Source organism: Papio anubis, chromosome 5 (assembly GCF_008728515.1).
Source record: "Papio anubis isolate 15944 chromosome 5, Panubis1.0, whole genome shotgun sequence".
In the NCBI taxonomy this organism is placed as follows: domain Eukaryota; kingdom Metazoa; phylum Chordata; class Mammalia; order Primates; family Cercopithecidae; genus Papio; species Papio anubis.
In genome coordinates, this window is record NC_044980.1 from 65,836,148 (window position 1) to 65,860,778 (window position 24,631).

The 24,631-nt window shown below is 39.3% G+C and overlaps 1 protein-coding gene across 7 annotated transcripts in view; it reads left to right on the plus strand.

The window, feature by feature from the left end:
* Positions 1–24,631, plus strand: part of TNPO1 (transportin 1) — a 103,128-nt gene that overhangs the window by 28,799 nt on the left and 49,698 nt on the right. For 5 of the 7 annotated variants that reach the window (XR_648093.3, XM_021939445.2, XM_009208600.3 and 2 more), the window contains exons 2-6: positions 3,275–3,388; positions 6,125–6,200; positions 11,240–11,389; positions 17,820–17,926; positions 22,447–22,580. Coding sequence is in view for 6 of the 7 variants with exons in the window: in XM_021939445.2 (XP_021795137.1) it covers positions 3,275–3,388; positions 6,125–6,200; positions 11,240–11,389; positions 17,820–17,926; positions 22,447–22,580 (581 nt within the window). In the remaining variant the exon portion in view is untranslated. Of the gene's footprint in view, positions 1–2,997; positions 3,142–3,274; positions 3,389–6,124; positions 6,201–11,239; positions 11,390–17,819; positions 17,927–22,446; positions 22,581–24,631 lie in introns of those variants that run through there. The other 2 variants (XM_009208599.4, XM_003899791.5) reach the window with 2 other exon arrangements.

Consider the following 24,631-nt stretch of genomic DNA (forward strand, 5'->3'; position numbering starts at 1 on the left):
TGTAAAATTAATATTAGTGTAGTATGGAGTATCATCTAAAGGAGCGAAATTTGAAGTACTACTTCCTTTTTTTGAGACATTTAGAAAGCTGAGCCTTCAACATGCAAAAAGAATACTCCAGGTAATATTTAAATTTTATAAGAAAATCCAATATTGATTGGATTTATTAAATATTCTATTTAATTAATATAAATGTAGTTTGCTATTTAAATAAATGATTTCTACTTCATATAATAATCCTAATGTGCTTGGTTAGCTTGAAGTACTTCAGATGTTATCTAATTAACCCTGTAATGTCTGGCTAGCCCAGGGTATAAGATTCTTCCTTATTTTAATGGTTTTTAAAATACAGTAAGTTTTGGAGATAGATGCCACTGAACTGTATACTTAAAATGGTATATGTTATGTATGTAGATTTTATCACAATTTTTAAAAAGATGTGATAGAAAAGTTCAAAGTGGCCTAAGATCTCTTACCAAGCAGTTATCTGAATCAAATATTCTTAAGAGCCTTTTGTTACAGATAATTTGAGTAAGGTGTGGGGAAACACCTATTCTGTCATCATAGGCTGATCAAATTAAATGTTCTTAATACTAAGCTGTTTGAAAAGAAAACCCTATTTGACGACAGAAATAAAGAAGGAAGCATGCTATTGGCCTGATATTATGGTGCAGCCATCCTCAGGATGGATGTGATAATGAAGATGCCTTTCAGACTTGACTGCTATTGGTCCCTTGTTTTAGTTTCTTATTTAAAAGGGCAGCTAGGGGGTTAAGTGGGCTATCTGAATGTCACCTCAGCAGGTAGGATATGCCTGGTAGCAGCTCCAACTCTAATATTACTAAGGCTCAGACTTTAAGTTCCCCACCCCCACTAGTATCAGGGGAAATTAAATTGTCATTGGTTAGCTTCATGAAAATTCAAAGAATGTGCTGGTGGAGATAAAGAAAACATTCATATTGTTGGCGTGTGTGAATTGTATAACTTTTTGGAAAATAATTTGGTAGTAACTGTTTAAAATTTTTAAATTCACATACTTTTTGGCCTAATAACCCTGCCAGGTTGCCACTATTATGTAGGGACATTGGTACAAGAATTTTTTTACTGTGTTGTTGGTAGTGGCAAAAAAGTAGAAGCAATCTGGAAGCCAATCAGGAGATGGTTGAACAAATTATGCTCTATCCATTCTCAAGACCAATGTGCATCTATTAAAAGGTGAGTTAAATTTGTGTGTATTGGCCTGGAATTATGGCCATGTCATATTATGTGTAAAAAACATTGTAGAGTTAATATTAGTATAGTATGGAGGATGATCTTAAAAAAAAGAGGAAAACATATATATGAGATTAGACTGTAGAAAGATTCACATAAAACTGATAAAACAGATTCTTTAGGGAGCCTGGAGATAGGATTGAATTAACTTGTCTTATACAACCATGTTGTTTGATTTATTATAATATTTGTAGTTTTTTAAAAGTTTCTGAAGTTAAGAGAGGGAAGGGGAGAAATCTATAGTGATAGAAATTATACTGGGGATTACTTTGGGAAGGGTTGATGGCTGGGATTGGACACAAAAGAAACCTCTTCGTACTCAGCGATCTCTATCTTGAACTGGGTGTTGGTTACACAGATGGGTTCACTTTGTAAAAATCCATCTATGGATTATATGCTTATCATTTGTACAATTTTGTGTCTATATTGTATCAAATAAAAGTATATAAAAATAAATGATGACATAGTGGTACAATGGAATACTATTAACTTTTTATTGAAATATTTTCAATAAATATTTAATGATATATGAAGTCAGGCAAGAAACAGGACAGTCCCATTATTATAAAATATAATGTACATAAAAAATAGAATGAAGACTAGAATAAAAACACTACAGCATTAATACATTGTATTTCTGGATGGTGGTGGTTTTGTTTTGGGTTTTTTTTTAAGAACAGTTTATTAGATTGGGCCATTTATGAAGTCATTAGAACTTGGTGAGCAAAGTCAGACTACAGGATATTAAGCAGAAAAATAAGAGTGAAAGAGAGAGGAAAAGGCATTTTAAAAAAAAAAGAAAAAGCTAACTAGAGAGGTGAAAAGGTAGTAGTTTGTCTAAACCCTACTAGCAAGGGACTTTTCATGTTAAAAATCCTCTCCTTTATCAAACTGTTTGATTTTTACACATAAGTCATGCTTGATACTTACATTTTGTTGTTTTTGTTTAAGCATTTAGTTTTAGTGAAAAATGTCATTAATAGCTTCAGTTGACTGTAGCAGATGCAACTCATAGTAGCTTTAAAAACCTATATTCATGTCTCAGTCTTCACTGATTAAGTGTGGTTGTTTGCTCAGATCTTTTTTCGCCTTAGTTGCCACATCGAGGCAAATAATACCTCACTAGGTTGTAATGAGAATCAAATGAGAAACTGTAGTATGTGAAAATACTTTAATGGAATTAAACACTACCCAGTTGTAAAATTACATTATTTTTCTTGTATTTTGTTCGACCCAAAGTCCTTACTTATGGAATATAGTTAGTTCATAATGGAATTTATTTCACTTAATAGGAGTTCAAAAGTTGAAGTTTATACGGGAATACATTTTTTTTTTTAGTCAGGTTCTGCAGATGTTGCATTTAATGGTTTTCGAGATGTGGGTTGTGACTGCATCAATATTTTAGACTTTTTTAGTGCTTTATATATCAAATTGAATTGTAAACATTTTTATTGCTTCTGATTATTGCTGAACTGTCAGGGAAATTAACAACCTTTTTACCCTATTTCAATCATTTTGCGTTAATTCGCCATGTGTATGTAAAATAATATACCAAAAACAGATCTCTTCAGGTGTTTCGCAGGGGTTTTGATAAGGACTTGACTTTTTATTAGCCCTTAAGTCAGTAGTAATCTTCTGGACGGAATTAGAGATGGGTTGGGTTGGAGAAAACTGCGTGGCACTAGGACCCAGGGGGCTCCCGTGAGCGGATCTTGGGGCCAGATTGCAAATTCGCGGTGACTCAGTCTGGTCGGCTGCTTGCGCTCGGCGGCCGCGGCGGCAGCAGCAGCAGACGTTGGCGGCCGGGCTGCCAGGAGCAGTTCCGCCGGGTTTCACTGTCCGAGACTTCCTTCGGGGCACCCCAGGCAGGTCCGCGACGTCTGGGGAGCGCTGGGGTTGTGGTGGCTGGGAGAACGGGTCCGCTGCGCGCGGGAAGCCTCCGGGCCTGTGCACCGGGAGTAACATTTGCCCCGTCTCTTCCTGTGTCTGGCTTTATTTGCAGCAAACCAAGATGGAGTATGAGTGGAAACCTGACGAGCAAGGGCTTCAGCAAATCTTGCAGCTGTTGAAGGAGTCCCAGTCCCCAGACACCACCATCCAGAGAACCGTGCAACAAGTATCCTTTCCGAGGCCTGGCCGCCACCCGGGCAGCTCGCCCCGCGCTGCGGCCCAGCTCCCGGCGGCCGGGGGCTCCAGTCGCCCCCGCCTCTGCCCCTCCCCCGCTCTCCGAGGCCGGCCTTTTGCCTGGGTCCGCGGGAGGGGGAAGCCGTCGCTACCCCTGCCGGGCGACTAGCGCACGCGGCCCTGGTGCCTGGGCCGGGGGCGCCGCCGCGTGGGGCTCATGCTGCGGAGGCCCCCGGCTTCCGGCCCGCGGGAGGCGGGGGCCCCCGGCCGCCGCCCGGGATCGCTACATGTGCGCGGGCCGGACCGCCACGTCCCCGCCCGCCGCTGACCTGCCGCGGGGGTAGGGAGCGGGCGAGCGGGAGCGGCCCGGGCCCACACAATGCGCCCCGCGGGTGGGGGCGGCGGGCCGAGCGGGAGGCCGGGTGGAGGGCGCTCTGCGCGGCGGAGCTCGCCGCCTGACTGGCCAGAAATGGGTGGAGCTGGCGCGGGGTTTGAACTGCAGCTGTGTGGGTCCTGGGGTTTTTTCCACGTCCTTGCCCTAAAGAGGCCGGAGACCTACAGGTGGGGGGAAAGGGTCTCTGTGCCTCACCCTGGGGTTACTGGTGTTAACACCTGTTGCGAGCTCCTTGTCACCCAAATGAGATTTTCTTTTTAAAGCTTTGGCTCGAGGCTGACTGCACAATTATCTAGGTCTTTACCGAGTGTGCTGGTGTAGTGATCCTGTTGCTACGGTTTTACAGACAGAAAAGGTTAAGAGAACCAAAACTCTACTAGGTATGCTTTCTGTAGTGCCCTAAACCGTGCTCAAATGGAGAGCTCTTAATGGATGCAGTAAAGGAAACATTCACTCATCATATCATGAATAATATTTTAACCCCCGATCTTTTAAGCCTAAAGAAGTTAAGTCTACTGTTTTTTTGCAGAAAAGCCTCTTGATATTTATTGTCAATAAGCAGCAAAATTACTTAATATGGAGTTTGGTAAGTAAGCTCTTCGTGTTTGAGTTTATTTATATTCAAAACATCTATAAAGATGAAGTTATTTACCCCGAGGGTTTCGCAGAAATACTGCATTGCCGTAACTTAAAACCTTCAATAGATAACAAAATTAGTACGTACCTTCTTGGTTAATATAATACTTCCCATTTAAAAGTGGAAGGGGTAATGATTTAGATCTGCTTGGATTTTTTAAAGACATTTTGTTTGGATACTTCTAGTACTGAGGAAAGAACAGTTTCGGAGTGTATTGCCGTTTGTGTCTTGTAAACCCTGCTATAGCTTAGTCTTAATTTGTGTTGTCATAGTTCTAGGGATGATAGAAGTTGATAGTTGATTAATTACAGGTATTATATGATACAATTACTACTTTCTTAAATTAGCTAAGCCCAATCCTGCATTGCAGTTATTCTGTGGCACCATATATCATAATTTCTTGTTTCAGTCTACATTTATTATGCACGTCAGATGCTCAGTACTGTGCTTGGGCTGGTAGTCAATTACAGTTTCTTCCGTGTGCCTGGAACTTAGCATGTCCTCTGAGAAAGAACAACTTTCTGTTGCTGTGAGAGGAAAACTACTTCAGCTAAAAATATATACTGCTGTTTCAGAGTACCTTATTTTGTCTCTCCTAAGAAGATAATATGTTTAATTATTGTTTCGTATAGGCTTTTGAGTACTTTTTGAAAGACCACTATAATAGGATAAAGAGATGTAGCTCAAGTTGTAAGACGGTAAACCTTATCAGGAAATAGTTTTGAAAAATTCATCGGCATGTCAGCATGCTGTTAGTCTTGGCCATTCACTGAAACAAGAATTACTGTCTGGGTTGGAGAAAGTGGTTACACTTTGGAATTTTACTAGAGGCTATGTTGTTGGTTCGTTTACATTCTGACCCCTAAACATTGAGGGTATTCAAGTATGTAATAAATAGCTAATAAAGTTGCTGAAGTTTGATTCATGGATTTAATCAGAAGTTTAGGTTTGTTGGGTAAAAACATTTTAATCTTTCTGTGTAGTAAAACACAATTGGGAAGCATATTAGTTAGGGGTTGGGAGTCAGGGCTTGAAGAAAGATGTAATAGAGCATTTTGTCACAGCTGCCTCCTGATAGCGATGAAATACCTGCAAGTTGGTGTCACTGGAAATGTTAAATCTTGGGGATGAGGGAAATAATTGTACAACTGTAGTGCAATAATCTCATAATGCTGACCTTATGGTAAGATATATAACCTGGTGCATAAATGGCACTTTATCTTTTTGGATTCTAAAGAACAAATGAGTCTGAAAAGTTTTTTTTTAAGTTATTCTATAAAGTTAATTTCTGTAAATGATCTTTAACTCTGAGAGACTTGTTTTCACTTGGAATACTTTAATTTTTGTCATTTTATACTTAAATGCCTTTCTGTTTAGAGTGGTTTGAAGTTGAAATCTAAGAATTTTTTTGAATATTTTTTGCTATATTGAGCATGCTGAAGCTGGCACTTTCTTATGTTGTATTGCATGTAATTGATACATTTCAGCCATAAAGCACCTAAGAGGTTTAGCAAGCACCAGTGTGTTTTTGAAGTAGCACGTTGATAGATTTGGTAAGATATCCTTAGCCTTAGTTTAAAAAAAAAAAATGCAGGACTGAAAATATCACCAAAGAGATCCTTGATTGTTAGATTAAAAACGCTTAATTTCTCACTGAGATTACACAGACAAGTTTCCTTAACTACTGTTTGTTCTAGAAACTGGAACAACTTAATCAATATCCAGACTTTAACAACTACTTGATTTTTGTTCTTACAAAATTAAAATCTGAAGGTAAGTAGGAGTTGCATTGATAACTAAAGTTTCTTTAAGACCTATTTAAATGTACTGAGAATTATTCATTTCAAATAATTTCATTTTGTAGTAACCATGTGCTTTATAGATGTGGGATGAACAGTCTTAGTTAATACCACTCAATATTTACATGGTTAATAAGCATTCCTGTTTTTATGTATACAGACAGTCTCACTCTGTCACCCAGGCTGGAGTGCAGTGGTGCGATCTTGGCTCACCACGACATCTGCCTCTCGGCTTCAAGCGATTGTTATGCTTAAGCCTCCCTATTAGCCAGGATTGCAGGCATGCGCCACCACATCCAGCTAATTTTTTTGTATTTTTAGTAGAGACAGAGTTTTGCCTTGTTGGCCAGGCTAACCTTGAACTCCTGACCTCAGGGAGTTTGCCTGCCTCAGTCTCCCAAAGTGCTAGGATTACAGGTGTGAGCCACTGTGCCCAGCCAGCATTCATTTTTAATTGGGTGTTTGTATAATAAGTTACTTAATTCTTTGCAGATAAAAAACTTGTTGCAAAGTCTAATGTTTTGCTTCCATACATATAGATGGATATAATAAAGGTTGTAATACAAAGATTGAATGTAGGATTTAATAACTAAATATATGTGTGTTTATTGTAGAAAAAAATTGAAAGGTCATATAATCAAAATGAAAAATTATTGCATCTTCCAGAGATAATTATTGTTGATCTCTTGAATTCTGTCCTTCTCTGCTCTTATATGGCCACATACTATTTTAAAATTATTTAGCAAAAAGTGGGATCATTCTATTCATAAGTAGGCTTTTGTAAGTTTTTAAGAAACTTCTAACAGTATACATGAAACTTTTTCATGACTCAATTTTAAATTTAAATTATTTCTATGACAGTTTAAAGCCTGAGTAGTCTGATTATTAAATAACATGGTCATTTGATTATTTCTGATAATACATAATGTATCCCACTAGACATTATTTCATAAATATTTATGGAGCACCATCTCTTTGCCATGCAATTTGCAGGCTCAGGAGAGAAAAGTGAACAAAACAGACAAAACTCACTGCCCTCAAGGAGCTTACGTTGTAGTGAGAGTTGTTTCTGGTAGCATTATTTGGGTATTCCCTTCCTGAAACATTCTGGACACCTAGAAGTCAATTAAATATTTATTGAGCATCTGTTTGGCCTCTAAATGAAAGCACTGTACCCTATTCAGTGATTAGTGTTTTAGAAGCTATGGTGCAATTAATAAAATCCATGCTCTTGGAATTGGGAAATAACAAGTTTTAGACAACCAGACCATCTGTAAAGTTTTAGCTCCAAATTCTGACAGGTTAATGGTGTTAATGTGTAGTAAAAATCTCACTGATCCTGTATTCAGATTTTCATAATTCATACACAGCAATTTCTTTTGAATTATTTTCAGTTGATTTTGTAGTTAATTTGGGGGATTTTAATTTGTGAATGAAGGACACAATAGAAAATCGAGAACTCGTAAGTCTAGGTTTTAAGACACTAAGAATTCTTTCAGCAATTAATATTCCTAGTTTGATAAATATATTTGTGATACATTGCTTCTTAATATAGAAATTTTTCTGACACAGTTTGTGATCAACCTGTTTGTTTCTTTACTAAGATTTTATAAATGGATTTTTAAAATCTGTAATTGTTTTATTTGAAATTTTTATTTATTTTCACTAAGCTGTCCACTCTCATGTTCTCATCCTACATTCTAAATGTTAGGATTGTTGCAATATATTATACTCTTGAGTGAAGCTTTCTTATAAGGATACTTCCTTCAGGCCAGGCAAGGTGGCTCTTTCTTGGAATATAAGGATACTTCAGGCCAGGCAAGGTGGCTCACGCCTGTAATCCCAGCACTTTGAGAGGCCAAGGCAGGAAGATTGCTTCAGGCAAGGAGTTCAAGATGAGGAACATGGTGAATGGTGAAACTCCATCTCTATAAAAAATTAGCTGGCATGGTGGCACACACCTGTGGTCCCGCCACTCAGGAGGCTGAGGTGGGAGGATCACCTGAGCTCGGGAAGTCAAGGCTGCAGTGAGCTATGATTGTGCAACTGCACTCCAGCCTGGGATGCTTCAGAAGTACTTAAAAAAACACAAACATACAACTTGTTCAGTAGTGGCAAGAGAGTTTGGAAGCCATTGCTTTCACAGAGCATTAATTACAAAACCATAAAATGTTGGAAAGGATATTTTTCAGATTTTCTTGACCCTAAAATGTGTTTATGTTCATTATGCAGTTTCTCCAAGGATGCAGTAGTTTTACGTTGGTGTAACACTTGATATTTCTTCTTGCGTTTATGCATTTATTTTTTTTCCCTGGGAAGATTGGGGCACAAGTTTGCTGCATGTAGTTTTCTGTTTTAAAAAAACCTTTGCATCATGGCCGTTCATATTAAAGCAGCAATACAAGTAACATCTTAAATGAAAATGCTTGTTTAGCAATCTTATCACTGAATTGTAGAGTAAAATTTTTGATCTATAAGAGCCCTCAGGTCAGCTGCTCTAATTCTCTCACTTTACAAATGAACAAATTGAGGGTCCACTGAAATTGTCTTAATTTTTTTAAAACAAAGGAAATCGTTAGTCGTTGAATTTTTAAAATGGATTTTAAGAGAGTATATACTTCTCATATTGAATTGTTTCACTTCATTTTGTGGTTTATTAAAACTCTTCATCTTATAACCTTTATGGTAAAAACAATATGCTATATTTCTTGTAAATGAAGTCATGCCATTTAAAATAATTACATGGGCCGGGCGCGGTGGCTCAAGCCTCTAATCCCAGCACTTTGGGAGGCCGAGACGGGCGGATCACGAGGTCAGGAGATCGAGACCATCCTGGCTAACACGGTGAAACCCCGTCTCTACTAAAAAATACAAAAAATTAGCCGGGCGAGGTGGCGGACGCCTGTAGTCCCAGCTACTCAGGAGGCTGAGGCAGGAGAATGGCGTAAACCCGGGAGGCAGAGCTTGCAGTGAGCTGAGATCCGGCCACTGCACTCCAGCCTGGGCGACAGAGCAAGACTCCATCTCAAAAAAATAAATAAAGAAAATAATTATATGGCTGAATTATGAACAGGTAATTTAAGGCAAGTTTATTGCTTGAAGAAGTGAAATATCTGACTTCATTTATTTCATGGCAATTTTTAACTTTTAAGAGAATTTAAAAATATGTTTTGTTTCCTTTTAAATTACTCATTGGAATGGGTTGTAATTGAAAATGGAAAGTAGTTTTTAAATGATGACATACAAGGTTTTATAGTGCTGTGATGACCTGAGCGGAGTTGTGTGCAGAGAAAATGCTCTTTTTGCCTCTACATGTGCTTCACTCTTGAAGATTTCAGTGCCAGTCAGAGTTTGGGAACATCATACTAACTAGAACAAGCTTGGAATATATTATTTTTTAAGAAGACAGATAAAACAATGGTGTTAAAATAACGTTCTCTTCAACACACCAGCTCTTCATCTTATAGCCCTTTGAGAGGAGGGTAATACTGAAGAATGATTCAGTCTTTAGCGTCTTCGCTTGTGCAATGGAATGAATAATACCTGCCTCATGAAGTTGTAAGGATTAAGTGCAGTGCCATTTGGAAAGCACTTAGCAGTGTTTAATGAAGATGTTAGCTATTGCTAATATTGTTGGTGTTGATGCCAACTGGTAAAGCCATCAGTTATGTTCTGCTAGTATTAAGTTGCTTTTTGAAATTTTGTAAATACTATCTATGGATTAAACTTATTTTAAGGAAACTTTTTAAATGTTTTTGGAGTTTTTTTTTTTTTTTTTTTTTTGCTTTTAAGTTCAGAGGCAAATGAAAAACATGATATAGGCCGGGCGCAGTGGCTCAAGCCTGTAATCCCAGCACTTTGGGAGGCCGAGACGGGCGGATCACGAGGTCAGGAGATCGAGACCATCCTGGCTAACACAGTGAAACCCCGTCTCTACTAAAAAATACAAAAAACTAGCCGGGTGAGGTGGCGGGCGCCTGTAGTCCCAGCTATAGGGAGGCTGAGGCAGGAGAATGCCGCAAACCCGGGAGGCGGAGCTTGCAGTGAGCTGAGATCCGGCCACTGCACTCCAGCCCGGGCGACAGTGCGAGACTCCGTCTCAAAAAAAAAAAAAAAAAAAAAGAAAAACATGATATAAATTAACAGCAATTATATTTGTTACATGAAGATGATCTTATATATCTTTGTCCACTTAATTTTTCCAATATTATATTTTTTGACATTGGAGGAAAATGATTTCAAAAAAATTTTTTGTTGTTTTTGAGACAGTCTCACTCTGTCGCCTAGGCTGGAGTGCAGTGGCATGATCTTGGCGCCTCTGCCTTCTGAGTTCAAATGATCCTCCTGCCTCCACCTCCCAAGTAGCTGGGATTACAGGCACACACCACCATGTCTGGCTAATTTGAGGGTTTTTTAGTAGATACGAGGTTTCACCATGTTGGCCAGACTGGTCTTGAACTCCTGGCCTCCCAAAAGTGCTGGGATTAAAGGCATGAACCACCACGCCCAGCCCTTAAACCAAAAAAAAAAAAAAATGGATGTTTTTAATGACTAATACTTCCAGCTCTATAATGATGTTTATATCAGGAAACAATAAAGCTCAAGCACAGTGGCCATATATGTAAACTAAATTAACTCAAACTAAATCAGTGGTTCTCAACCAAGGGCAGTTTTAACCCCCAGAAGACATTCGACATTATCTGGAAACATTTTTGGTTAACACAATTTGGAGGGGTGCTGCTGCTATCTATGGCTAATGATGCTACTTAACATCTTAAAATGCACAGGACAGCACCCCGCAACAAATAATTGTCAGTATGTCAAGGTTGAAAAACCCTGAGCTATAAATCATACACTAATCTTTTGTTAATCAGTTATACTTATTTTAACTGGTTATAGCAAGTTTGAATGTCAGTCAACTTTTGAATATAAATATTTTTAAAACTACTGTTATCGGCACATTTTGAAATTAAGACTACTTCAAAACTCAATACTATTACTGTTTTATTACAGATGAACCCACAAGATCATTGAGTGGTCTCATCTTGAAGAATAATGTGAAAGCACACTTTCAGAACTTCCCAAATGGTGTAACAGACTTTATTAAAAGTGAATGTTTAAATAATATTGGTGACTCCTCTCCTCTGATTAGAGCCACTGTTGGTAAGTTGTATTACAACAGTTTTGCTTACTTTGTTTGTAACTGTGTCGTTTTTAGAGATGACAGATTATTTCCTTAGGAATTTTTATTGGTTTATGTTAAATTGTGATGTGGAAACTTTCATTGCCTTAAATGCTTTCAAAATGGTGTAATCATGGTAAAAGCTCTCTCATCCAGTGAAACCAGTGACCCTGAATAAAAGGAGAGCCTAATTAAACTTAGCTTAATCAGAGTTCGTTAAAATGGGGCATCAACAAGTGATACTAATTTGCAGACACTACTATTTCTTGAGCGTGCAGATTGGAGTTCTGGTTTTTTGTTTTGTTTTTTGTTTTTTGTGTGTGTGGGGTGAGGGCGTTTGAGACAGTCTCTGTTGCCCAGGCTGGAGTACAGTGGCACAGTCTTGACTCACTGCAACCCCCACCTCCTGGATTCAAGCAATTCTCCTGCCTCAGCCTCCCGAGTAGCTGTGAATACAGGCACCCGCCACCATGCCCGGCTAATTTTTGTACTTTTTAGTAGATACAGGGTTTCACCATGTTGGCCAGACTGGTCTAGAACTGCTGACCTCAGGTGATCCGCCTGCCTCAGCCTCTCAAAGTGCTGAGATTACAGGCCTGAGCCATGGTGCCTGGCTTGGAGTTCTTATTTTCTGCCTAGCGTAATGCATGGGATGTAATTTCTTGTTTCACTTTTACAGGTAAAGAAATACTTTTTGATTTTTTATGAAAAACCTAAGTGTATATAGGATTCTAGATTTTTACTATTTTCTCCCTTGTTTTTAAATATTTGCCTTGTCAGTAATTCAGCAGCAACTTTTTAGTCTTTTCAGAGCGTTCAGCTTATTTTCAGGGGCAATACAACTTTCTGTTAGCTTATGTAATACTGAATTAACGTGCTTAGTTATAATAACTCGTATAAATCTATTTGGAAACACACACAACTGGCTGTTGGTTAACACCATATACCAACCAATGGAAGCAGTAATAAATAGCCATACTGAAGAGGAGCTTACTAATGGGCAGACTTTAGTATACCATGGGCTTAAACAGCTAACTTTTACAAGGACCTGGAAAGCTTCTGTTAATCTACCCAGGCTGGTTAAATGAAAATCAGTTAAATGAGTCAGATGCTTTCATTAAGAGTTCTGGCTGGGCATGGTGGCTCACACCTGTAATCACAGCACTTTGGGAGTCTGAGGCGGATGGATCACCTGAGGTCAGGTGTTCGAGACCAGCCTGAGATGGTGAAACCCTGTCTCTACTAAAAATACAAAAAAATTAGCCGGGTGTGGTGGCACATGCCTGTAATCCCAGCTACTTGGGAGGCTGAGGCAGGGGAATCACTTGAACCCTGGAGGTAGAGGTTGCAGTGAGCTGAGATCACACCATTGTTCTCTAGCTTGGGTAACAAGCGAAAATCTGTCTCAAAAAAAAAAAAAGTTCCTATTTTGTCTTGTTGTGAGTTTGAAAAATATTCATCTCTTACTTACAAATCATTGGCTCTATCACATCCCTCTAGATATTCTTGTATTAAACAGTGCCATCATTGACACTGATTTTAAATTTGATGGGTAGAGGACATTTGTGGTTTAAGAAAAAGGACTCCCTAGATTAATATACTCTTATGTACCTTAAGGCTTTACCTACTCTTGATACTGTTAAAAAGAATGGTGAGTGTGTGCCAGCCTTTTCCATTTCAGATCCAGGAGAGAAGTCCCCATACATAAGTGGAATGGGATTTGGAGGGAAGGTGGGTTTCCTCTGAGAGTTGGGAACTCAGCTGAAAGGAAAGGAGAGGATTTAGAAACTAGATATGAGATTGTTTCTTCCTAAACTGTATTTCATTATAAACCTATCTTTAAGTGCCATTTGGTCCAAACTACAATACTTTGTGTCTTTAAATTTGAAAGGTTAGAAGTAATAGTATTGGGGAGAGAAGAATTGGTTTTATCTCCCAGTGAGTACTTTCACCTTCCATAAGGTTTTTGAACATGTTTAGGAGCTGACTTTATCTTGGGAATTATTTAAGCACTTATGTATCATCTGACTTATTTAAAAACGGAGATTGGTGAAATTGACTTACGTAGGTATTTTTATTTCTTGCTGTGTATTAGTAGAATACGAAAGGTCTTTCATTTTAGTTTATGTTAAGTAGATATTTAAGTATTCTAATTGTGAGGGACCATTGTAGTTTTCAGTGTAGAAACAGCTTTTATTTAGTTGCTTTACTACAGATGAAGGAGCTTCAAACATAACTGCAGTGTATTTTCAAATGACATGATGTCTGGGATTTCATAAAAGAGCAATTAGGAATGTTAAGGTGGTTGTGGGTAGAAGTATGGATGAAACAACATTGACCATGTATTAATGATTGTTGAACCTAATTAATGGATACATTTAGTTCATTGTATTTTTCTATTTTTATGTATATATATGAAATTTTCTATTTTAAAAAGTCTGTAATGTTTACTAGATAAAACAGCTGTGAGCTTGAAATAAGTTAGCTAAAAATGAGTTCATTTTTGTCCCTCCTCCCTTCACACACCCCTTCCAGCTATATGTATTAGTGAAGGTGGTGAAAGGTGTGATTGACAGATTCTTCCCAAAGAGGGGAGAAATTATTTTGGGGGCACAGCATTAAGACTCTAAAGTATTGGCCAGGTGCGGCGGCTCACGCCTGTAATCCCAGCACTTTGGGAGGCCAAGGCGCGGGCATCACGAGGTCAGGAGGTCAAGACCATCCCGACTGACACGGTGATACCCCGTTTCTACTAAAAATACAAAAAATTAGCCGGGTGTGGTGGCGGGCATCTGTGGTCCCAGCTACTCAGGAGGCTGAGACAGGAGAATGGCATGAACCCGGGAGGTGGAGTTTGCAGTGAGCCAAGATCACGCCACTGCACTCCAGCCTGGGCTACAGAGCAAGACTTCGTCTCAAAAAAAAAAAAAAAACCACTCTAAAATATTTCATAATTTTGTTGTTTTGTTTGTTTTGCTTCAGGAAAATTGATGAGTTTATTTAAACACATTGGTGCTTTCCAACAAATCTGGGAAGGTGGTTGTTTTTTTAATCACCTAAATTGCCTAATCTTTGTTTACATGAGAAAAAGATGTAAAACACTTCCAGGAACATATTTTGTAAGTGAAATAATTTTTGGGGGTTTCTGAAAATCATTTCTAAGAATTGGCAACAGGCTTTTCATCAATTAGTAACCTTCACAGAAAATTCTTGGTGTATGTATAGTCATGCAAGTACTCCGACTCTACATTATCAGTTAATGTAGGACTCTGTTCCTCTAGACCCGAGTTTTCCAACCTCAGCACTTAACATTTTGGACTGGATAATTCTTTGTTGTTGGGCTATTTTGTCTGTGCGCTACAGGATGTTAATCAGCACACCTGACCTGTACCCACTAGGTACCAGTAGCAGCCACATACCCTGTTGTAACAACCAAAAATGTCTCCAGACCATGTCACGTGTTGGGGTCAGGGAGTGCCTGACTGAGCTCCTTAAGGGCAAGGACCGTGTGTTATTTTTGTATTTCTTAGCACCTATTAATAATATTTACAATACTTAAATATCTTAATTAAAAGATTACTGATTATAAAAATAGACTTGCAGCTTTGGCTTTAAAAATTTTTATTAACCTTAACAATACATGTTGGGAGTCTTGCCAAGGAAGTCTGTTTGGAAGGGACCACATCTTTTTTTTTTTTTTTTTGAGACGGAGTCTTTGCTCTGTCGCCCAGGCTGGAGTGCAGTGGCGCCAACTCGGCTCACTACAAGCTCCGCCTCCTGGGTTTAGGCCATTCTCCTGCCTCAGCCTCCCGAGTAGCTGGGACTACAGGCGCCCGCCACCTTGCCCGGCTGGTTTTTTGTACTTTTTTAGTAGAGACGGGGTTTCACCGTGTTAGCCAGGATGGTCTCGATCTCCTGACCTTGTGATCTGCCCGTCTCGGCCTCCCAAAGTGCTGGGATTACAGGCGTGAGCCACCGCGCCCGGCCGGGACCACATCTTAATGACTGTTGGGTAATTCATTAGATGAGGTAAAGATGTTTCTCTTGTTTAGAGAGTATATAGTTTGTTTGTAATTTTATTATTTCAATGAATATTCTCTTGTATGTGTTTGTACACTTACAGGCAAATTTCTGTAGGATTAAGTCGTGTAAGTGGCATTATTGGGTCAAAGTGTGTTTAAACTTTTTAAGATTTTAGTAGTTGTTGCCAAGCACACTGATTTCATTCCTGTATTTCTTGTAAATACTGAGAAATATGTCACTTCCCACTTTTTGCAGCTATGCTAGGTATTAGATGCTTCTTCATGTGTGGGTGAGATGATGGGTGCAGGTAAGTTTGTTAGTACATCAACATTCTTTAGTGTTCTGCTAACAGAAGTAATGAATGTGAGCAGTTCGTTAGTACCAAGTTGTAGATTGGGTTTAATTGTTGTGATTTATTGCTTGTTTGTAGTCTTTTTTAAGTCATGCTTGGTTTCTTTTAGACAGATTCAGATCTTTCTCATTCCCTTAGTTCTTTTATATTTTAACTTTAGGAAAGACTAATTTGCAGGAAGGATCAGGTCTTGCTGCTTTTGGATTGTAATGGGAGGCTATTTTATTAAGTAAGGGCTATATCTTGAAAATGCTATCAGTACATTAATTCTTACTATACAATTTAATTTTTGTGTGTGTGAAGAGTAAATTTGCCAGGAGCTTTACCTTCTAGATTCTTTTTTAGTTCTTTATCATTGGGACTAACCTTCTCAAAACTAAAGGTAGAAAATTTATATACACAGTAATATTTGCTGTTCAGTAATAGTCATTGAGTGTTTACTAGATGCCAGGCATTTTGTATATATCCAGTTGAATTTTCAAAACAACCCTATGAAGAGTTTCCTTTTTTCCTTTTTGCACACTCATGTTTTGCAGCTTAGAATGCATATAATTTTCCTATTGTCAGAATTTATACTCTTCTGGCACTGAAAGATCCATAATCACTAAGCATATTATATCACTAATATGTTTACTAAGGCAGAAAAAAATGTTAACACAAAACCTTTCTGTTGTCCTTGTGTTTGTATTAACACAAAACTTTCCTTACATTTGTGTGTATTTGCATAATTCATTGACTGTCACAACTCAGCTGCACAACATAGTTGAGATAATCTGTTCAGTCAGAACAACATGATCAGTGAGCCTGGGCCACCCAGCCTCCAAGATCGCCTCTTTGGCGACTCATTCTTGATCCAGTAAGTGGGAACTGTTTTAGGAGTATGTAGCCTGCCTACATGAGGGAGAGTGTTGTAAGCAGTGAAACATGTAGAATTATTCTCAAGTGATGCTTATCTACTTAAGTTTTTCCTACCATGTTCCTTGTCTCTGGTTCCAGATTAAGTCAGGGAGCTATTTTTAGCCTTTTAATGTGTCTTTTATTTGAACCTAACAGACTCGTAAGTTCATCACCCAGTGTTAAGTGCTGCTAACATTTTGGTATACTTTCTTTCTACTCTTTCGTATGGATAAATCAGAATTATTATTTTTTTCTTTTGAGACAGAGTTTCACTCTTGTTTCCCAGACTGGAGTGCAATGGCGTGATCTCGCCTCACTGCAACCTCCGCCTCCCGGTTTCAAGCGATTCTCCTGTCTCAGCCTCCTGAGTAGCTGGGATTATGGGCATGCGCCACCATGCCCGGCTAATTTTGTATTTTTAGTAGAGATGGGGTTTCTCCATGTTGATGAGGCTGGTCTCGAACTCCCAACCTCATGTGATCCACCCTCCTCAGCCTCCCAAAGTGCTGAGATTACAGGCATGAGCCACCGTGCCCAGCCATTAGAATTAATTTTAATTGGTGGAACTATTCTTGGTATTATGGCAGAAAAAGAAGTTGCAGTTTTATACTTGGTAAATTTAACTCAAAAACCCTTAGAGGGTGAAATGTTGAAAAACAGTATTAGAAACAGATCGGTTTCTGTGAGGTTTTTTCCGCACAAGATATGCAATGGTGATATGGGTGTCGTTGGTGAGGGTTACTAATTTTTTTTGAGACAGGGTCTCACTCTGCCCGGGCATGAGTGCAGTCTCGTAATCATGGCTCATTGCAGCCTTGACCTCCTTGACTCGGGTGATCCTCTCACTTCAGCCTCCTGAATAGCTGGGATCACAGGCACATATCATCATGCTCATCTGATTTTCTTGTATTTTTAGTAGAGACAGGGTTTCACCGTGTTGCCCAGGCTGGTCTGGAATTCCTGGGCTCAAGAGATCTACCCACCTAGGCCTCCCAGAATGCTGGGATTACAGGCATGAGCCACCACATCTAGCCAAATGTTATTATTTACATAAAGTGTGTTTGTACATACAGTTACTCACATGGCAATACCTAACATAATGCTGTTGGATTTCCTAAAGAAGTGTGTTTTCGTTCAAGGTATTTTGATCACAACTATAGCCTCCAAGGGAGAATTGCAGAATTGGCCTGACCTCTTACCAAAACTCTGTAGCCTGTTGGATTCTGAAGATTACAATACTTGTGAGGTAAGGATATTGGTTTCATATATAATTGGGTTTTTTCTATTTTTCTTGTCATGTTATGTATTAGCAGCTTTGGGGGAAAATAATTCCTACGAAACATACAGCTTCTCAAAACTTAGAAACCTAAAGTTACCTTTGTGTTATATTACATTTGTAAATCATTTATTTTTCTGTAAAAACTGTTACATTATAAACCTCTTTTACTATATTTTTTTTCTGTGATAAAATTATTCTTGGATGTATACGTATGTAATAAACAGTTTGTGTCAAGCTTAATCGGTTAAAGATAGACTGAAATTTACCAAATTCCTGGACCTTGAGTACTTTTTTAACTTCTCTAAATTGTTTTTATGCCTCTTATTATGTGATATCTAAGGGATGCTGAACTTGTGCTTTTGTCGTTTTTTTGGTGGTTTTTGTTTTTAAAGACAGGATCTCACTCTGTTGCCAGGCTGGAGTGCAGTGGCACCATCATAGCTCAACCTCCTGGGCTCAAACAATTCTCCTACATCAGCCTCCCAGGTAGCAGGGACTACAGGCATGTGCTACCATGCTAGACTAATTTTTTCTTTTTTTTTGGTAGAGATGGGGTCACGCTGTTGTTCAGGCTGACCCCGAACTCCTGAGCCCAAGCAATCCTCCAGCCTCAACTTCCCAAAGTGCTGGGATTACAGGCATGAGCAGCTGCACTTCACTAAACTTGTCTTCATTTTTTTGTTTTTTTGTTTGTTTCAAACAGAGTCTTGCTCTGTTACCTAGGCTGGAGTGCAGTGGCATAATTTCAGCTCACTGCAACCTCTGCCTCCCAGAATCAAGTGATTCTCCCACCTCAGCCTCCCGAGTAGCTGGGATTACAGGCATGAGCCACCACGCCTGCCTAATGTTTTTGTATTTTTAGTATAGATGGAGTTTCCCCATGTTGGACAGGCTGGTCTTGAACCCCTGGCTTCAAATGATCCACCTGTCTCAGCCTCCCAAAGTGTTTGGATTACAGGTGTGAGCCTCTGCACCAGACCATTGTCTTAGTCTTAGTTTTAGTTTTGATGGATCATTTGATGCCTTGTTTTTTTTTGAGACGGAGTCTCGCTCTGTCGCCCAGGCTGGAGTGCAGTGGCCGGATCTCAGCTCACTGCAAGCTCCGCCTCCTGGGTTCACGCCATTCTCCTGCCTCAGCCTCCTGAGTAGCTGGGACTATAGGCGCCTGCCACCTCGCCCGGCTACTTTTTTGTATTTTTTAGTAGAGACGGGGTTTCACCGTGTTAGCCAGGATGGTCTCGATCTCCTGACCTCATGATCCGCCCGTCTCGGCCTCCCAAAGTGCTGGGATTACAGGCTTGAGCCACCGCGCCCGGCCTGTCTTAGTTTTAATCATACGTTAACTCTGACCTGTGGGTGTTCTTTGCCACTGATTAGATCACTAGCATCCTTTTCGTTTGGGGAGAGAGAATGATTTCTCATGGTTAGTGGATACTGTAAGTATCTATTAGCAGGCTTCCAATTTGGGTGGAAATCTATTTTATGTGGAAACCGTATTCTGTGTTTTGACTCTATAAAGCAGTGACTCCTCTACCTCTCAGAGAGCGGAGATTGAAGGCAGGGCAGGCACAGGAATAACCTGTCAACAACCAAAAAAAACCCACAGGAATAACCTAACCTAAAAGGGAAAGAAAACCAATCGGGCATGGTGGCTTACACCTGTAATCCCGAGGCCTAGCTGGGTGGATTGCATGAGTTCAAGACCAGCCTGGGCAATGTGGTGAAACCCTATTAGAAAAAATTGGCCAGGTGTGGTGATGTGCGCCTGTGGTCCCAGCTACTCAGGAGGCTGAGGTGGGAGGATCACTTTAACCTGTGAGGTGGAGGCTGCAGTGAGGTGAGATCACACCAGTGCACTCCAGCCTGGGCGACAGAGCAAGACCCTATCTCCAGAAAAAAATACACCTAACCACACATAAGGTGGTTTTAGGACATGGCAGTTTGTTGCCCAACAGGTGGATACAGGGAAATAGAGAAGATAGAGAGAGGGGGAGTTAGCTAAGTACTGCTTAAAGCCACTTTTCTTGCTCCTTGAAAGAAAAAGAAAAATTGTTCGTTCCCATATACATAAAAATGCTTTGGGGCCAGGTGTGGTGGCTCACACCTATAATCCCAGCACTTTGGGAGGCTGAGGCAGGCGGATCTTTTGAGTCAGGAGTTTGAGAGACCAGCCTGACCAACATGGTGAAACTCCATCTCTACTGAAACACCAAAATTAGCCAGGCATGGTGTCGAATGCCTGTAATCTCAGCTACTCGGGAGGCTGAGTCAGGAGAATCACTTGAACCCAGGAGGCAGGGATTGCAGTGGGCCGAGATTGCGCCACTGCACTCCAGCCTGGGCAACAGAGCAAGAATCCATCTCAAAAAAAAAAAAAAAAAACTTTGGAAATACACTGATAAGATTACAGAAAAGCTAAGTAAGTAATCATGTGACAGTTGATTGCATTTAAATAGTGCTTTGGTGTGATGGTAGTAACATAAAAGAAGATCAGGCCAGGCGCGGTGGCTCATACCTGTAATCCCAGCACTTTGGGACGCCGAGTCGGGCGGATCACAAGGACAGGAGATGGAGACCATCCTGGCTAACAAGGTGAAATCCCACCTCTACTAAAAACACAAAAAATTAGCCGTGCGTGGTGGTTGGCTCCTGTAGTCCCAGCTTACTCAGGAGGCTGAGGCAGGAGAATGGCTTGAACCTGGGAGGCAGAGCTTGCAGTGAGCCGAGATTGTGCCACTGCGCTCCAGCCCGGGCGACAGAGCAAGACTCCGTCTCAAAAAAAAAAAGATCAAAATTTTAAGCAAGCACTTTCCAAGAATACAAAATTTAAGCTGCAGTAATTGTGAAATTGTTGAGCTGGTGTACTACATAGAAGTCATACTGTAAATAAACAATATTCCCATCCATCTGCACTAAAGATAGTGGTTTTCCAGATGTTGGTATGTAGTGATAGCTAAATGTTTGTTCTTATTTGAAATTTTTAATTGCCACATGGGTAACAAGTTCACATTTAATTTGATGTAATAGGGTTTCAGAAGTAAAGTTTTTTTTTTAAAAAAAAAACCTTAATAATTAAATATGACTATTTTAGCATGACAATTAAAATTCCTGATATTTAACGCATATTAAATTGAAGACTGAAATTTAATATATTGATTAAATTTTAAGACTTAAAAATATTTTCAGATTTAATATTTTTAAGATATTATAAAATCTAAAAGGATGTTGAGTAATTTCCTTAAAGGATTTTACCTTCTGTTGGACACGTTAAAACTGTACTATGGAGAATAAGCATCAAGTTGCTGCTGATGGAATTATATAATATAAACAGTAAAGTAGGTGGGTGGGTAACTAGTAGGTTATATGTTACGTGCAAAGGCTCTGGATTTTCCCCTTTAGTATTAAAATTGTTTTAGGAAAATGGTCGCCAATTTGCATTGCCTGCCCTTGCAACAGATTTTGTCACCAGTTACCCGGTGAATACTTTTATATGTAAGTAACTTTACTTTTTTGAGGCAGAGTTTTGCCCTGTCACCCAGGCTGGAGTGCAGTGGTGCGATCTTGGCTCACTGTACCCTCTGCCTCCAGGATTCAAACGATTCTCATGCCTCAGCCTATGGAGTAGCTGGGATTACAGGCATGCATCACCACACCCAGCTAATTTTTTTGTTTTTAGTAGAGACGGGGTTTCACCATGTTGGCTAGGCTGGTCTCAAACTGCTGACCTCAGGTAATCTACCTGCCTCGGCCTCCCAAAGTGCTGGAATTACAGGCTTAAGCCACCGCACCCGGCCTAAGTAACTTTTTAATGGTATTAATGACCTCTCTGTGCTTCAAAAAGAAAAGTATTATGGTGATTACTCTTCTATGTAAATGTAGTTTTATATTTAATTTAAACAAACTGGTATTTACTTCTCCTGCCAACCAAAATATCCTCCACTTCTAAGTCATTTAATGCTAAAACTAAAATATACCCTTGTATTTTAACTGAGATGTTTACATACTCGATGATATTATAATTTGTTTTAAAATTGAATATTAGGGCAGGCGTGGTGGCCCATGCCTGTAATCCCAGCTCTTTGGGAGGCTAAGGCAGGCAGACCAGCTGAGGTCAGGAGTTTGAGACCAGCCTGGCCAACACGATGAAACCCCATCTCTACTAAAAATACAAAAATTAGCCAGGCACAATTGCAGGTACTTGTAATCCCAGCTACTCAGGAGGCTGAGGCAGGAGAATCACTTGAATCTAGGAGGCAGAAGTTGCAGTGATGCGAGATTGCGCCACTGCACTCCAGCCTGGGCGAAAGAGCAAGACTCCATCATCTCAAAAAAAAAAAAAAAATTGAACGATTAAATTTACAGATTTTATAAGGCATTTTATGTGGGCTGAGAACATTAATCCATACAAATTAGTCAGCATTCTTCAGCTTGTTTTCATATGGCTTCATTTTTAACAAATTCTAATAATTTAAATGTGTCTCTTACAGGGAGCATTTGGTGCCCTTCAGAAGATTTGTGAAGATTCTGCTGAGATTTTAGATAGTGATGTTTTAGATCGTCCTCTCAACATCATGATTCCCAAATTTTTACAGTTCTTCAAGCATAGTAGTCCAAAAATAAGGTACTTATATTGCCAGTACTAATTCATTAACTCTGATATAAACCTGACCATTACCTTAGTTTTCATTACTTAGTATTTTTGAGATTAGCAAAAGATATTGGATGTTCCAGAGAGGTGAACTTATGTAATTGAAATTTACTACTTCGGTAACAAAACGTGTGAAATGTTGATTGTGAGGAAATTTTCGTTAAACGTGATAAAAGTTTTCTGCCTTTTACAGTAGTTAATTATATTTGTGGTAGTTAACAGGCGTCTTCTAACTTCCTTTATTTAAGACCGAGATTACTTGTGGTTTTTTCTTTTCAGCTTTGATTTTAGAATTGGGGTACATATATATGCAGGTTTGTTACAAAGTCCTATTGGGTGATGCTGGGGGGTTAGAGTACAAATGAATCCATCACCTAGGTGGTAAGCATAGTACGCATTAGCGAGTTTGGCCCTCTCCCTCCCCCTTCTTGTATTCCCCAGTGTCTGTTGTTCCCATCTTTACCTCGATGTGTACCCAATGTTTAGCCCCCACTTATAAGTGAGAACATGCAGGTATTTGGTTTTCCATTATTATAACATTATAATAATAATGTTATTTCTGGCATAGTTAACTAGATAAGAGTTCACGTTTCCACGATGTTTCCCCCTTTTAACATTTTAACTAAGATAATGAAAATGTGGTAATATATGTACTTCACATTTTGTGACTGATTCTCAGTAATTGAAAAAACAGCTGGGCCTGGTGGCTTATGCCTGTAATCCCAACACTTTGGGAGGCCCAGGTGGGTGGATTGCTTGAGCTCAGGAGTTTAAGACCAGCCTGGGCAATGTGGCGAAACCCCATCTGTACAAAAAATATAAAAATTAGCTGGGCATGGTGGCACACACCTGTGGTCCCAGCTACTTGGAGGGCCGAGGCGGGAGGATTGCTTAGAACGATGAGTTTGCAGTGGGCTGAGATTGTACCACTGCACTCCAGCCTGGACAACAGAGCGAGACCTTGTCTCAAAAAAGAAAAACAGAAAAATCCAAAAACCATATTTCTGGTAATTGATACACCATTGCTGGATATTACTCATAAATATTTTTTCACGGTTTTTATTTTGTAGATGGTCATTTGATTAAAACATTAGGTAAAGTTGAGCAACTCAGAAATATTTCACCTAAAATCACAGCACTTTGGGAGCCTGAGGCAGGATTGCTTGAGGCCAGGAGTTAGAGACCAGCCTGGGCAACATAGCAAGACCCTTTCTCTACAAAAAATAAGTTTAGAAAATTAGCCGAGTGTAGTGGGGTGTGTGCCTATAGTCCTAGCTACTCTGGAGACTCAAGCGGGAGAATCACTTGAACCCAGGAATTCAAGGCTGCAGTGAGCCGCTGTGCTCTAGTCTGAGTGATAGAGTAAGACCCTGTCTGCAAAAAAAAAAAATTCCATTCCGTGAATGTTGATTAATACCCATTTGAGATTCTGTTGTACAGAAAGAAAAAGCATTTTTCATTTTAATGTTTATTTGGGTAAGTAACTATCTGCTACAAATATATACTAAATGTATCATCCATCTTTAACGTGATCTTATTCTACATTATTTAATACCTTATTAATGTAGTTTAACTGGCATTTACTATGTACTCTTAAGCGTTCTTCCCTCTCAACATAACTGTTGGACTTCAAGAAAATAGAATTAGAGTATGGGAAACTACACTGTATTGCCTAGTTCTATAGGTGATGACTAAACAATTTAAAAATAAGAACCATTTTATCAGACTTGAGGTACTCAGAATTGAATTATTATTCTTAGTTGAAGACATTCTCATCATGGCCTACTCGTATTTAGCCTTTAGTTATATATTAGTTATTTTTAATAACATAAGCAGTCAGATCCACCACCTGAAACAAATGAAGACCTTGACAACAGTCTACATCTAAACCCCAATTTCATACTTTCCTTACATTTCTTGATAATTTTATTGCATGCATATGCAAAGGGTGTTATATATCTTAGTTTTTAGCATTATAAGAACTGCACAGTACTGAATGTAGACATAGGCAACTTTAATATGTC